A 13,458-nucleotide genomic window follows, 5' to 3' on the forward strand; every position below is an offset into this window, starting at 1 on the left:
TTCCAAGGGGGAGTATGTTGCAATTGTTTTAGTTTTTCCATTTCTGCTCTTCTTTCACAAGTTGCCTATAAAAACCTGCAACACTTTTACATTGTCCATGTTCAGGGCTCTCTTGAAAACACAACCCTACTCTGATTTCTGACAAAACCTGTCTGACACTCCTGACCTCTTGTTGTCAGGAGTGTGTTACTTCTCCAGCAACCAGCCAGGGTTAGAGGAAGTATGTGTCAGCAATGACTCCATGCATCCACCCATCTTCGCTGTGCCCACTGACTGCAGGCTGGCAGGGCAGGGACCATCGCTTCCTACACTTCTACAGGGCTTTGGCCTATCAGTACTTCCAACCACAGCACTGATGGAGTCCCCTGAGAACGCCTGTTTTCAGGTTTCAATAACATATTCCTCCTTTTTAATGAGTTTTTTAATGCCATGAGAAACAATGGAATTTAATTTACTTAAGTCATTCCTCCTCAACTGCAAATAATAAGTGCAAAAGCATCAGGAGGATGCTACAGTCCCACGATGTGGGAAAGTAGTGGTGGCTCTCTACACTTCCCCTGACTCTAACGTAATGGAGTTACCTTAATAAGCTGGTAGATTTTCATAAACCATGGCCGTGTTGCAATGACCTGCTTCTTGGGTATTTGTTTCCTTGTTCTTTAGGCAGCTTCATTTCTGTGTGTGCAATCACAGCACCCTCTACTGCCTCCCGCCGAACCTGCAAAAGGACCGCGAGTAACTGTGGACTCTAAAAAGGACTTTAGGAGTGACTAGGCTTTCTGATAATCACGCATTGTTTCATATACGACACAACCCCCGCACCATGAGAACGATAATGCAAGGTGTTTCAGTTCCGTCTAGAACGTAGGCCAGAGCTCATAAATGAACAGTATTAATTCCTCAGGGAATCAAGCACCTATCAGTCTGAGAGCTGTTTTTCCTTTTAATCTGTAAGGCATTATCTTCCACTTTTGTTAAGGCCGTGGAGGAAAAAAACAGATCTATTTTCCTAGTGATAAACACGAAAAGGCGCTAGGCCACGTGATACTGCTGTGCACTCCTGCACCGACTGTCACGGGCCTGACGGAAAACTCCCAGTACAGAATCCACCACCCCTCAGGAGCTTCAAGTGCAAGGGCTGTGGAGTGCCCTCTCGGCCCTGCCAAGCGCAGGTTTCCCCTCTGCTGTTTTTGCACAGATCCAGGAGTCTGGTTCGTTTAGTCTCACATCCCGCCCTTCACCGCCAGCCGCGCTCAGCGGGGCCCTTTGCACCAGTCCCGCCTCACGGGGGGCGACGGCCCGCTCCCAGGAGCGGCCTGCGAGCGGCTCCCGGTGCCTGGGCACTGACACCGCGCCTCGTGGGCCAGGGAACGCGGGCTCCGGAAGCGGGCGGGGCGGCTGGAATCGCGCTCGGCCCGGCAGCGGGGGCAGGAGCTGGGGCGGGGGCGGGAGCGGGGCCGCCCCGGGCCCTCCCACCCCGCGCCGCTGACGTGGCTCTCCCCGCGCTGCGCATGCGCGCGTGGCCCTTCCGGAGCGGAGCAGGATGGTGCTGCTGGAGAGCGAGCAGGTACGGGCCCGCCGGGAATGGGCCCTGCCCCGTGTGCCGCCGCGGAGAGAGCGAGGGAGAGAGCGAGGGAAAGAAAGACAGAGGGAGGGCCCGCAAAGCCCTGCGGCGACGCTGGCTCCGGCGGTGGAGGAGCCACTGGCGGGGAGGGGAACGGTCCGGTCCCCGGGGTCTGTCTCTGCGAGGCAAAAGCGCCGGGGCCTCGGGATGTGCGGGGGCTCAGAGCTCGTGTTCGGAGACAGAACCGCTGGCCGGGCCGCCCCTGGCTGGGACTTCGTGTCCTGCAGCTTGAGCGTGGGGAAAGCCGAGAGTTGGTCTTCCCTCGGTGCTGCCTCTCTCCCGCGGGTGGCAGAGAGCCCGGGCCGGCGCGGCGCGGGGAGAAGAGCTCGGAGCTCGTGTGGGGGCCCCCAGCCACGGGCGCGTCTCTTTTTCTTGCAGTTCTTGACGGAGCTCACCAGGCTCTTCCAAAAGTGCAGGACTTCCGGGAGCGTTTTCATAACGCTGAAGAAATGTAAGTTTGGAGTCTGTTACTGGATTAAAGAGGTGTTCCTATAAATCTGACTGCTGTCGTCAGGTATTTTAAGCAATACAGTTGTAATCTAGGGTATCTGGAGACAAGAGCGGCCATAGGGACAAACCCGTCAGCTGGAGCACTGATGTATTAGCCCTACATTTATTAGTGTATTTACTAGTACTATTAGTATTAATAACCTTTGAGTAAGACTGTATTTCAAACTACAGGAAATACTGTGACTTTCTGATTGTCAAACAGTAAGTGAAAATCGTTCGTTTTCTGTAAGGAATGTTTTCGTTTTCTGTAAGGAAAGGAGTGTTTTGATGTTGTTTTTGAGTGTTCATGTTCCTCTGGTTCCTGGCTAGCTGGCACTACTAGAGAAGCAATGTATCGAGGCAGGAGGCAGCAGGCTGACGTGCATTTAAAGCATGAGCAGGCGGGGCATACAGCACCTTGAGGGAGGATTTACTTCCATTTCTTCTGGCAGATGCAGTTTACAGAACAGATCCTTCTGGGGTTCTGGAGTAAGAGCAATTTGGCAGCAGCGTTAGTTCAGCTGGCCTGAAATTCCCGGTGCTTTACAGATCTGCTCATGAGCAGTTCTTAACATCTCACATCAGAAGGCATCTGTAGATTTTAATGAAATAAGAATAAAAATTCTTTTTCAATACAGATGATGGCCGAACAAAGCCAGTTCCACGCAAAGGCCATGTAGAAAGTTTTGAACCAGCAGACAATAAGTGTCTCCTAAGAGCAACTGATGGAAAGAAGAAAATTAGCACAGTGGTAAGTGACAAATTTTAGGTTAGAAAGATTAGTGCCTCTGTGTGTTTTTGATTTAATGCTCCATATTTTAAGTGAAACTTGAGAAAATGTTAACTGAAAGTTGAAAACCTGGTGTGTATTTACTTTGAATGGGGGATTGGAAAAGGCTTTAGCTGACTTTAGCTCTGCTCTGTGATATGACACAAGGAAAAATGTTACTTGGAGAAAGAGCTGCTGATTTGAGCTGCAGCAATTTATGGCCCCACAAGTGAATCAAACCTTTCTTTGAATGCTTTTTCACATTCCTCCCATTTGAAAACATTGACTTAAGGATGAATGGCCTGTAGAGGGTTTTGTTAATCAAGGAATGTTTTCAGTTTTCTAAATCAGTGAAGTCCTGTGATGTACCAGTACAGCACATTGACCACTGAATGTGGTAAGTTGATCCAACTCCTGCTAAAAAGACCAGATGCTAACTGATGGGTAAACGTTCTGATACTTGGTTTGTAATAGAAACCAGAGTTTTCATGGTTAACCTCCAGTATTACTTTTGTAGGTGAGCTCAAAGGAAGTAAATAAATTCCAGATGGTAAGTTTTGTATGGCTTTTATCCTCCTTTTCCATAAGCAGTACATGTGGTCTGTTGGAAGCACTGGACACCTGTGAACAGGTTGATTCTGTGCTGAACTGCCACAGAAACTAACTCAGACTACCCATTTATCTTAATCTGTTTTTTAAAAAATCCTGTTTTATTTTGCCTAACCTTGTACATTGGTTTAGAAACAGTATTTTCCTGGTGCAGGGTGTAAGAGCATGGTTCTCTGGAAAAAGGCAGATAACTGGCCATTAGTAATACATAAAATGTTACCTCTTGTGTATTGTCATTTAAGTATTTGGAGTTCTTTTAAATGGTTCTAATTGTTATTTCAGGCATATTCAAATTTGCTAAGAGCTAACATGGATGGCTTGAAGAAGAAAGACAAGAAAAGCAAGGCCAAGAAGAGTAAAGCAACACAGTGATGGGATGGTGTGTCACCAGCACTATAATAGACTTGACCCTTGCTCAAAGCAAAGTCCATTTCTTTTTGAGTTACCACTTGTCTTTGGCTTTCCTTCCAGCAGGATACTGGGATGTGATCAGTACTTTTGTTTAAACTGAGAGCAGAGGTGCTTTCTTTGGGTTGTTGTATGGCAGGAGTATGTACAGCATTATACTGAAATAGCTTTACGCTCAGCTGGTTTGTACTTACACTGCTGGGTTTTACTCTGCAGTGTAAAATCTGTCTGGGGGGTAGCACAGGGTAAGAGAAATGCACCGTACCAGAAGCAAAACAAGACTGGTGCAGCAGCCTCAGTGACAGATGCCCAGGTTTATAGATGAGCCTCAGTAGTTCTAGGGAAAGCAGGTGCCACCATATTATCAGGAACAGCTGCTTTCCTGTTTCTTAATCTGAGGGCCATGTCTACATGGCACAGTGCAGATATCCCCAAGGCAGCCAGCAAAGTGCTGGAGTTCCTGCAGAGCCTTCACTCCATGCTGATCCAGCTGTTCTGACCTGGGTTCAGGGTGGGGGGAGGGTAGAACTCTGCATCATGTTCCCTTCAGACATGGCTTAAAAATGCTCATGTCACCTAAACTTTTTTTTTAAAAACATCATCCTTCAGTATATTCAGGGATCTGAATTTTCCTTCCTTCATATGAGCAGATGTAAAAAGTAAATATGTAATTGCTCCTATTAAACATAATGAAAAATTGATTTGGTGTAATGACTGATGTGACTTGTCTTGGTGAATTGCTAGGAATGGCACAGTTATCTATGCCTTTAGGATTGGCTGCTGCTGCTTTGGACATTGCTGTTAGAACCTTCACATTTCTCAGAAGTTTTTTGGTTTGTCTTGAAAATTAACTATACATGTTTTAACTTTGCCTTCTTCTTTGCTACAAGAAAGGGTAGAAAAAGTAAGTTGGTATTTATTAATGTAATAAAAAAACCCCCTACAAATAGCAATTGTTTAGAGTTAGAGAAAGAAAAAGGTTTAAGTTATTTAAACAAAAGGTACCAAGTAGGGAGGGAGGGTAAACACCAATGTGTTTCCAAAAATCCTTAACATTTCTGCATATTCATCCAGTGTTTTGATGTGAAATACACAGTTAACTATGGCTGCTGTAAATCAGTTTCTCAGCATAATTTTTCCTGATGGGGTTGTGTTACAGTTCAGCTTCAAGAAGGTAATTAGAATACTTCCATCATTACTATGACTTTAGCCTCAAACTTCATCTGACAACTTGGGTAAAGAAAGTTAGTTCAAAACTTTGGTTATGCCCCAAGCACATGCAGCTTATGTTTCTCTTCAAAGTCTTTGGTTTAGATTCTACAGGTCTGAAACAAGTGTTTTTCTTTTATCAGGTGTTGATCTCACAGAAGCTGCTGCTTGATTTCAATGCAAAAGTACAGACAGGACAAGCACAGGCTTGTAACAACTCTCAGCCTGAAGTCTACCATATTTTATACATAAATTAAAACAGTAGGTTAAAAATCCCAACCAAAAATGAAACACAAAAGGCTCATAATGAGTATTTCAATAAGGCTCAGCAGTTTTTATTACATAAAAACTCCTCCAAAATGTTTAAAACAATTTGTTAAAGGTAATTCTTTCATAATTCTAGAACTGACATTGCTTGTTGCAGTACTACTGTTGCATAAAAGGCATTTTGAAACTATTTAAAAGAAGTTTTACATCTGTACAGCTGATTGATGTAGCATAAGGGGCAAGAATTACATGGTAATGCCTAGCTGTGGCTATAGTCAGACTTGCTCCTTAATTGCCTATAAAACAATTCCACATTTTGAAAGCATTTAGTTTTGTATTTGTCATGGTTTAGGAATGTCATTCTCTAGTTTAGTGCTCCATTTGAATCCATGTGCCACTCACTACCCCCTCCCCTGCTGGTGGCTGGTAAAGAGCACAGGTTGAGGTACGAATTTACTGGAAACAGCAGTGAGATAAACCAGTAACAGCAACAATACCAGTGGCAGAAGGTCCAGGACAGGTGAACGAGTCCACAGAAACAACACACCCCAACTGCTCCCTCTGCCACACTGTGCCTGTCTGGAAGGCCCCCAGCAATGGCTTGAGGTGGTGCAAATGAACCTCTGGGTCCTGGCCATGCCTCCTAGCTACAGCAAATCTTAACCCTCTCCCGGCCAGAATCAGGACAGTATTATACATGAAATGCAATTTGGACACAGAAAAAGCAGAAAAAGGCACTAGTTGCCTGTCTTGCATTATTACAGCTTTTTGAAATTCCTTCTGACAAAACACTGTTGTCCATTTGTAGAAGCATCCCATGAAAGATGCTTTAAGTACTAAAACAAAACTTTGTATTCATCTCGGTAACTGTACAGGATAAGTGCAGGAACCCTGCAGAGGGAAAGAAAAAACAATTTTAAAATTTTGAAACTGCAGGTTTGAATGCTGCAATTCCTGTGACAAATCCTCACAATAAGATAGCAGCAAAGATTTAGTAGAAAATCAGTAAGTTTTATTTTGTTTGGCTGTGATTGCAATTTTCCCCTCATCCTCTTTCCATTGATACCTTGCCTGTTCAGTTTTCACTTCAGTGATCTAAAGGCTTATGGCTAGGTAGTGCTCAAGCCCCAAATAGGGTAGGAAGATAGTCAGGGACTGTATTACATTAATACCCAGCATTGTATGGAGTATTATTTGGGTTCTGTTGCTCACAGCCTTGCAAGCCCCATAAAGACAAAAAAAATGCTTCACTTGATATGTAGCTGCCTTAGTAAACAGCAAACCTGGAGCAATTTTAGTGCATCTAAGAAAAAGGAACCAAAGTTTTAGTCTTATTTAAAGGTTAAGTAACTTCAAATGGAACAAAAAAAAATTAAATTAAACCCATACTTAGGCATAAATACCCAGGCCTCAAGTGGGTTCGGTTTAAAACTGGTCATACCGGATGCATCCAGATTATCTGTATCAGCCTTGCCAGAATCCAGCTGGATTCTATGGGAGATTATGAGTTGAATATAAATGTTTTTGTGCTTACAAAACAAAAATGGGCTTTACTGTATATGTTGGGAGAGCATCCATCACACTTGCACGAAACTGGGCACTCTCCCACCTGTGCCTGACTGCCATTGTATTATTTTAAAGCAGGAGGAATTAAATGTGCTCATGAATTCTGAAAGACAAGCTGCATGCCTCTCATCAAAAAAGAGAGCTTTTATGTTGCAGTATAGATGTATATATTATATATACATGTATATTTACATATGTAGAAGTATGTGTACTATGTATAGCAGGACACCTGACTGTACATAGCTGTCTGCTATTTATTAACACAGCAGCACATGAGATAAAAGTGGCGATACATTCTACAGCTTCTTGGAAAAGACTTAGAAAAATGAAGTATTTAACATTTTATCAGTAAGTGAGGGTTGGTGACCAGTCCTCTAGTTTTGAAGGAACTATACACATTTCCTGAGTATTTCTTTTTGCCTCAGAGAGAGGGGAAAGCGGAAGACAAGTTAGGAGCAGCTTATCTTTTAGTTTGAATACAGAAAAAATTGAGGTAGTTTACATACCCATAAGAGCTTAACAAATTTACCTCTTTTCCATTTTGAGACTGTAAATTTCATCACAAATTGCTTGTAAATAGGAAGATCTCTGCTTGGGCCATCGTGACATCAGCTGTCTCACAGTAGCATCAAAGGCTTGTCTATCTCCATCAAGCTATGGAAAAAAAATTGATAGGGAACTATGCCAGTCTTATATTCTTTTGTGAAGGAAATACTTCTTCCAGTAGTATGCAGCCTTCTGAATACTGTGTAATGTCAATGCTCTTTAATTGAACAGTTTCAAACATGATGAATGTCAACAACATATGGCAACTTGATTTAATTTTTTTTAAGAAAAAATGTTAATTTAGCGATCAATTTCTTAACACATTTCAGTGCTAAAAAGGCATAAGCAATAAAAAGGGCTGTGTCAGCTTGGCAGTGCTGGAGAGAATACAATAACCGTGATGTACTGGTGACCAAAAGTGAATGATGCCAGCTGATCATGTGCATATGCATTTAATTTTTATTTTTATTTTTTTAATTAAAAGGTGATAAACTACCTCCATGCTTTATATAGACTGGATGAACAAAGTATTTTAAAAATGTTTTGAAACATTTCACTGGGTTTTGATTACCAGACAAGCACTACTTCAGAGCAGCAGATAAAAGGTATGAAAGTACTAAATGGACTTCCAGTAGGATGCCGTTCTTGACTTTGGGTTTTTTTTAGGGGGTGGAGAGGCATCCATCCCTCCATCCATCTCTCTCAAGTTAGCACTGTCATTGGAGAAAAGATGAAAGCTTTGTCTTTGGTGCTTTCATCTTTCTTGCATCATTGACCAGTTCCTGAGTTGTTAAAGGTGTCGATATAATATACATCCCCTTTTATCTTCACTTCACTAAGGGATGCTTCAGCTATTGTACTTGAAACAAAAGCCTCTGTATTTTGGGTTCTTCATTAACAGCTTCAAGGAACACCTTGGTTAAAACTGCTATTAATGCTTACTGGTTTCTGAAAAAGAGGAGCTGATTTAATTTTAGATAATTATTCTTGGGGGAAAAACTCAGAGCTTTGGATTAGGACTTCCTAGTCTTGTCTTGTGTAACTTAAACATTTGACAAAAAGATTTTTCTCAGTCAAGCTCCCTGGGTAAATCCTTTTAAGTTTTAAGCCTAATTCAAACTTTAAAGAGAAATCTAGAATGGGTGTATTTTACATTTCACTTAATTTGGAACAGAATTTATCATCTATTGTGTTTAGTTAGAGTTCTAACAACAATACTTAATTGCTTACCTCTAATGATAAGAAGTGTATCACAGTTGCTTTTGGCAGATCAACCTGTAAGTGTACCAAGAAATCAATACTTAGCAGTTCTGTTACCAATTTGCCAACTTGAGATGAGCTATGCTGAAGGGAGTCAGACTTTTTGATTTTCAGAGAAGCACTCATGCTGTTAAAACTGGGAACTTAGTTTAAAATTATTAAAACCTTTTTAACTATTCATGACAGATTCCACTATGGGAAGCGGCACATAGGTGCAGGCAAATAGGCAGTTATGTTTCCTGAGAAAGATACACCATTTTAAAGTTCTTTGTGACATGGTCATGAAGTCTAAAAGCTATATACAAACAAGAGTTGTGTTGGCTTAAATGAAAGTCTAAATCTAGCCAGGAGCAAGTTGTTACACCTACCACAGTAGCTGGTGTAATTACAGCTTAAGAGCTTACAACTAAATGCTTGTTAAATTTTATTCCGTGCAACTATCCCATACACACAATTTGAGATACTTTTCAAGTATCAGAAACAGAGCAGGGGTCTTATTTAACCCTTTATTTAAATGTAATAAAGTTTGATTCATTAAGTTATCGCTAAAGTGAGGCAACTGGCAGTTTGTTCCAGACAGGAATGACATCATCCACTGCAATTAAGAATTTGGAATTAATTCAGGCTTCTGCCAAATACTTACTGCTAAAATCTCAATCTCACTTGTTTTCTGTTGCAGGCTAGAAATGAATGTCTGAAGTCTTGTTTGTACCTGGGAACAAAAGATGGGCAAAAGTAAAATACTGCTTGTGTGACACAGTTTAGAAGCATTAATTTAATATTGCATAAATGAGAACAAAAGAGGCTGCTTCTAAGAAGACATAGAACTACATAAGATTTAAACAAATATTTAATGTAATTTTCAGTAATAATCCATGATGAGCAGAGATGAAGGAGACTGGGGCTGAGACACTTGCAGCAATGGTACACACTTGGTAACACTGGCATGGTGCTAAAGCAGACAGAACCATGTGGATGCTTGTATAACAATTGAAAACTGCCCTCTGTTTCTGGTGTTAGGTAAGTTTTAAAGGAACCTGAGAACTTGTGACTGGATGCAGTGAATCACCTCCAGCTAAAGGAGGAGGATGGCTTTTGAACACCAAACCAAAATAGGGGTCATGCCTTATAACACTTTTTTTCAGAGCAAGCTACTGGTCCTGCCAAGGTAGCACTTTACAAATGTAGTTGCAGCCTTGCATTATGTTGTCTTTTGTACCTTGGAAATGTTGCTTTTACATATTCAAAACCTAAAAACAGTAAGTTTGTTTAGCTCAGAGTTACATCCACTTCTTTATTTGGGCTCTAAGAATTGTTAATTGGGAGATTTTTTTGTTGCACACCCAAGTTTGGACTGAAAAGGGGATAAGATTACAGTTCTGTTTTACCATGTACTCTAAATATGTTGAGGCTAGTAATGCTAAACAAGAAAACTGACATTTGTTTCTAGCATCACTGAATGTTTTCTACATTACTATAGTATCATGTTTTAGGCAGAATTGTCGGGGTTTTTTGTTTGTTTTTAAAAACCTGGAATTTTTTCTTAGGCCTTTAGTTTGAGACAACATAATGAAATAAAATACAGAAAATATCTTTTACAAACATACTACAGATTAAAAGTAAGATGAACTCACACCTTTGTGCTGGTTTTGTCTGGTGTAGAGTTAGCTTTCTTCACAAATCTGGTATGGGGCTATGTTTTGGACATTTGCTGAGCACAGGATTGATAACAGACATTTTTGTTACTGCTGAGCAGTTAATCACTGATAAAGTTAAGTAAGGAAGCAATAGCTGGTACAAGACTGTTAGCCACAGATGTAGGGATCAAACACTATTGTATTGAAGTTAAAAGAATTTTCCAATGTCTTCCCCCACTGCTGCACAGACTAGTTCTTTTAAAGAATGTAACTTGTTTGATAATACATAGAGCCAAGGCCTTGTTGGTTTTCTTATGCCCACACTGGCGAGGAAGCTGAGGGTGACTGGGAGGCTGGAAGGTGATACAGCCAGGGCAGGTGACGCCAGCTGACCAAAGGGACATTCCAGGCCATGTGACATCATGCTCAGTATATACAGTGAGGGGAAAAAGGAAGAAGGGGGGGCATTTGAAGTGAAGGTGTTTGTCTCCCCATTCACCATTACAGGTGATGGGGCCCTGCTCTCCTGGGGATGGCTGAACACCTGCCTGCCCATGGGAAGCACTGAATTCATTCCTTCTTTTGCTTTGCTGGTCTGCACAGCTTTTGCTTTCCCTGTCTTTTTCTCAATCCAAGGGTTTTCTGGCTTTTACCCTTCTGATTCTCTCCCTGATAACACTGGTGAGGGAGTGAGTGAGTGGCTGTGTGGGGCTTGGCTGCTGGCTGGGGTTAAACCATGACAACCTTTAATAGCATTTAGGGAGGAAGAAAAAGGAAGTTCCAGAACCACAGTTCCTAGAAAAGTAGGATTTCTAATATGTATGCACAATGATTAGCTGAGCCACAAATGTCACAGATAATCCTTAGCATCCAAACTGTTAAAAAGGGTGGTCTTTGCCTTCAACCATTTGTGTTGTTCCAGGTCTATTTTATGAATAAAGAACAAAAAGGATGAATTTGTTTTAGTTAGGTGATAATAGAAAGTATGAATTCTACCATTCCTTAACTTCTAGGGATCACTTCTGAATACTTATTTGATGGGTGTGTACCTGAATTTCTTGACGACGCCTGGCACTGGAAGATAATTTTTCAGGAGCTATAACACTAACGTTAGGCACTACAAGAGTTCCATGTGATTCAAACACACCTAAAATGCAAACACATCATTTTAGTTTATAGTATTTCTTTATACAACAAGTATCAACAAACAGAAAATTCACAAATATTAATAAATGAAAATCAGTGTAGTACTGATTAAAAAGCTGCTGAAAACCTCCAAGATCTGACAGGATAATGAGACATGCACATAAATTCTCAAACACTCAGTTATGACTTTGAAGGACTGATTGTTAAGACTAGGAAATTTGGTATTTTATATCACTGTTGGCTGCAATGAAGAAAAGGTTCCAAAAGACTTGCATAATTCTACAATGAAATGCAGTGCACCTAATAGTAAGCAAAGAAAAGCCATTACAAGAATGAGGCGACTATTTAGTGCTTGGTCCCACAGCAGAACAATAAGCCCCAGCTTCCCCAAATAATAATTAAAATTTGAAATGGCTTGTTTTGAAATCCAGATTTCCACTTCTGGTAGTCACACACACAAACCTCTCCAAGTTCAACATGGCCTCTCTCCCTCCCTATTATACAAAAGTGTGCACGTGTGAAGTGTTTCTCTAAAAATCACCACCACCACACATGGGATCAGTGCTCAGTAAAACATGTATCAAAAATGCCAAACTTTAGCCACACAGTAAGCACTTAATTATTCTTTATATACAAAATTGTATTATCAGAATAAGGAATGCAAATCCATAGCTAGAAATGTAAAGGCATTTTCATTTGGAAAAAATGTTATTTGTAGATTTTTTTTGGTAAGTCAATGTAAACAGATCTCAATATGCTAACTATCACAGGTCAAGTTATTTTTCATCAAGATAACATTTAAATTTCTCCTCAGCTATGAAAAATTTGTGAGTTTTGGCTTTCCCAGCCTCTTGTATTACTGCATCAATGAATGCTTGTACGAAGAATATTCTGTCCATTGGTCTGAGCACTTAGTTTGGAGAAAAATTCAGTTTTAAATCATTTGGAACAATATCTGAGATTAAGAGGAAGTGCCTCTAATCAGAGTTCTGCCATAAAGTATTTTCTTACTTTACCTTTGTTAATATTTTCCTACAAAATAATTTTTGAGCAGAAAGAGGAACAGTTTGTATGTTCTATAATTAGAGATTAAATACCTGAAATATTAGTAAATGATCCTTTTTGATTTGGTATTGAAAGATTATCTGTGGTTTCTCTAAAAAAACCAAAACAAAACCAAAGACAGTTAAGGAAGCAGATTTACAATTATAAACAAATACTGTAATAAGACAGTAGTTTCACATTATCATACATACTTAAACTTAGTTCCAATAGATAAAGAAGTTTGTGGATACTCCCCAGCACACATTTGTTAACATGAATCAATTCTATTCAGGAATTGAGAGGAAACCATACAGAATTGCATTAAAAAGTCAGATCTAGAAGCAGTGCTCCCTATGGATACAAAAAATGTCCTCCCTATCATGCAAGAGTGATTTATATCCTAATACAAAAATATACTGTGAGAGTATTCTCTCTGAATTATTAATTTAATCTGTTTCTCACAGGATTCTGTGACATAATGCTGAAGTATAAAAGTAGTATTTATACTTAAAAGTACACATATTCAAAGAAGTCTTCAGTAATTAGTTTGGATACCTTTACTTTCCACATTCAGGAATTCATTCAAAGAGAAATTTGCCAGCGCTATTACAATCAGCTATTGCATGTCTCTGTTTAGTGGTACCATGCAGGGATTTCTCTATTCTGTTTTCAGGATTTAGAAATAAGGTAAGTTTTTTAAAGAATATTTTTCTTTCACAGCTTCTAGTAGATCCGAAAGCACCTGAGATCAGATTAGTTGCAAAGTTAAATAGAGACTGGCTGAGACCAGAAAAAGGAGAACAAGAGATGGGTTGCAGGAGACATACACTGCTTGTATAAACTACTGCTTCATTTCAGCATTTCCAAACTTATGATTTCTTTTA

The 13,458-nt window shown here is 40.4% G+C and overlaps 2 protein-coding genes across 5 annotated transcripts in view; one reads left to right on the forward strand and one right to left on the reverse strand.

The window, feature by feature from the left end:
• Positions 1 to 1,444: 1,444 nt before the first annotated feature.
• Positions 1,445 to 9,501, forward strand: SRP14 (signal recognition particle 14). Of its 2 annotated transcripts, none has more exons than XM_088057198.1 (5): positions 1,445 to 1,567; positions 2,003 to 2,075; positions 2,752 to 2,864; positions 3,400 to 3,432; positions 9,427 to 9,501. In XM_088057198.1, the coding sequence occupies exons 1-5, from the start codon at positions 1,544 to 1,546 to the stop codon at positions 9,484 to 9,486; spliced, it is 303 nt and encodes a 100-aa protein (XP_087913324.1). In that variant the 5' UTR covers positions 1,445 to 1,543; the 3' UTR covers positions 9,487 to 9,501. The 2 variants fall into 2 exon arrangements, with proteins under 2 accessions (XP_087913324.1, XP_005520404.1); XM_005520347.3 differs by lacking the exon at positions 9,427 to 9,501 and adding an exon at positions 3,774 to 4,600.
• The window catches only part of EIF2AK4 (eukaryotic translation initiation factor 2 alpha kinase 4), a 37,879-nt gene continuing 29,836 nt past the window's right edge, over positions 5,416 to 13,458 (reverse strand). For all 3 annotated transcript variants that reach the window (XM_014249913.2, XM_014249912.2, XM_005520348.3), the window contains 6 exons: positions 12,628 to 12,686; positions 11,434 to 11,531; positions 9,391 to 9,459; positions 8,718 to 8,762; positions 7,471 to 7,595; positions 5,416 to 6,266 (listed from right to left, as the gene is read on the reverse strand). In XM_014249913.2, the coding sequence (XP_014105388.1) occupies positions 6,212 to 6,266; positions 7,471 to 7,595; positions 8,718 to 8,762; positions 9,391 to 9,459; positions 11,434 to 11,531; positions 12,628 to 12,686 (451 nt within the window). In that variant the 3' untranslated portion in view covers positions 5,416 to 6,211. The remainder of the gene's footprint in view (positions 6,267 to 7,470; positions 7,596 to 8,717; positions 8,763 to 9,390; positions 9,460 to 11,433; positions 11,532 to 12,627; positions 12,687 to 13,458) is intronic.

This window comes from Pseudopodoces humilis, chromosome 7 (assembly GCF_049639895.1).
Source record: "Pseudopodoces humilis isolate 2021_Gansu_Grassland_sample_001 chromosome 7, ASM4963989v1, whole genome shotgun sequence".
Classification (NCBI taxonomy): Eukaryota; Metazoa; Chordata; class Aves; order Passeriformes; family Paridae; genus Pseudopodoces; species Pseudopodoces humilis.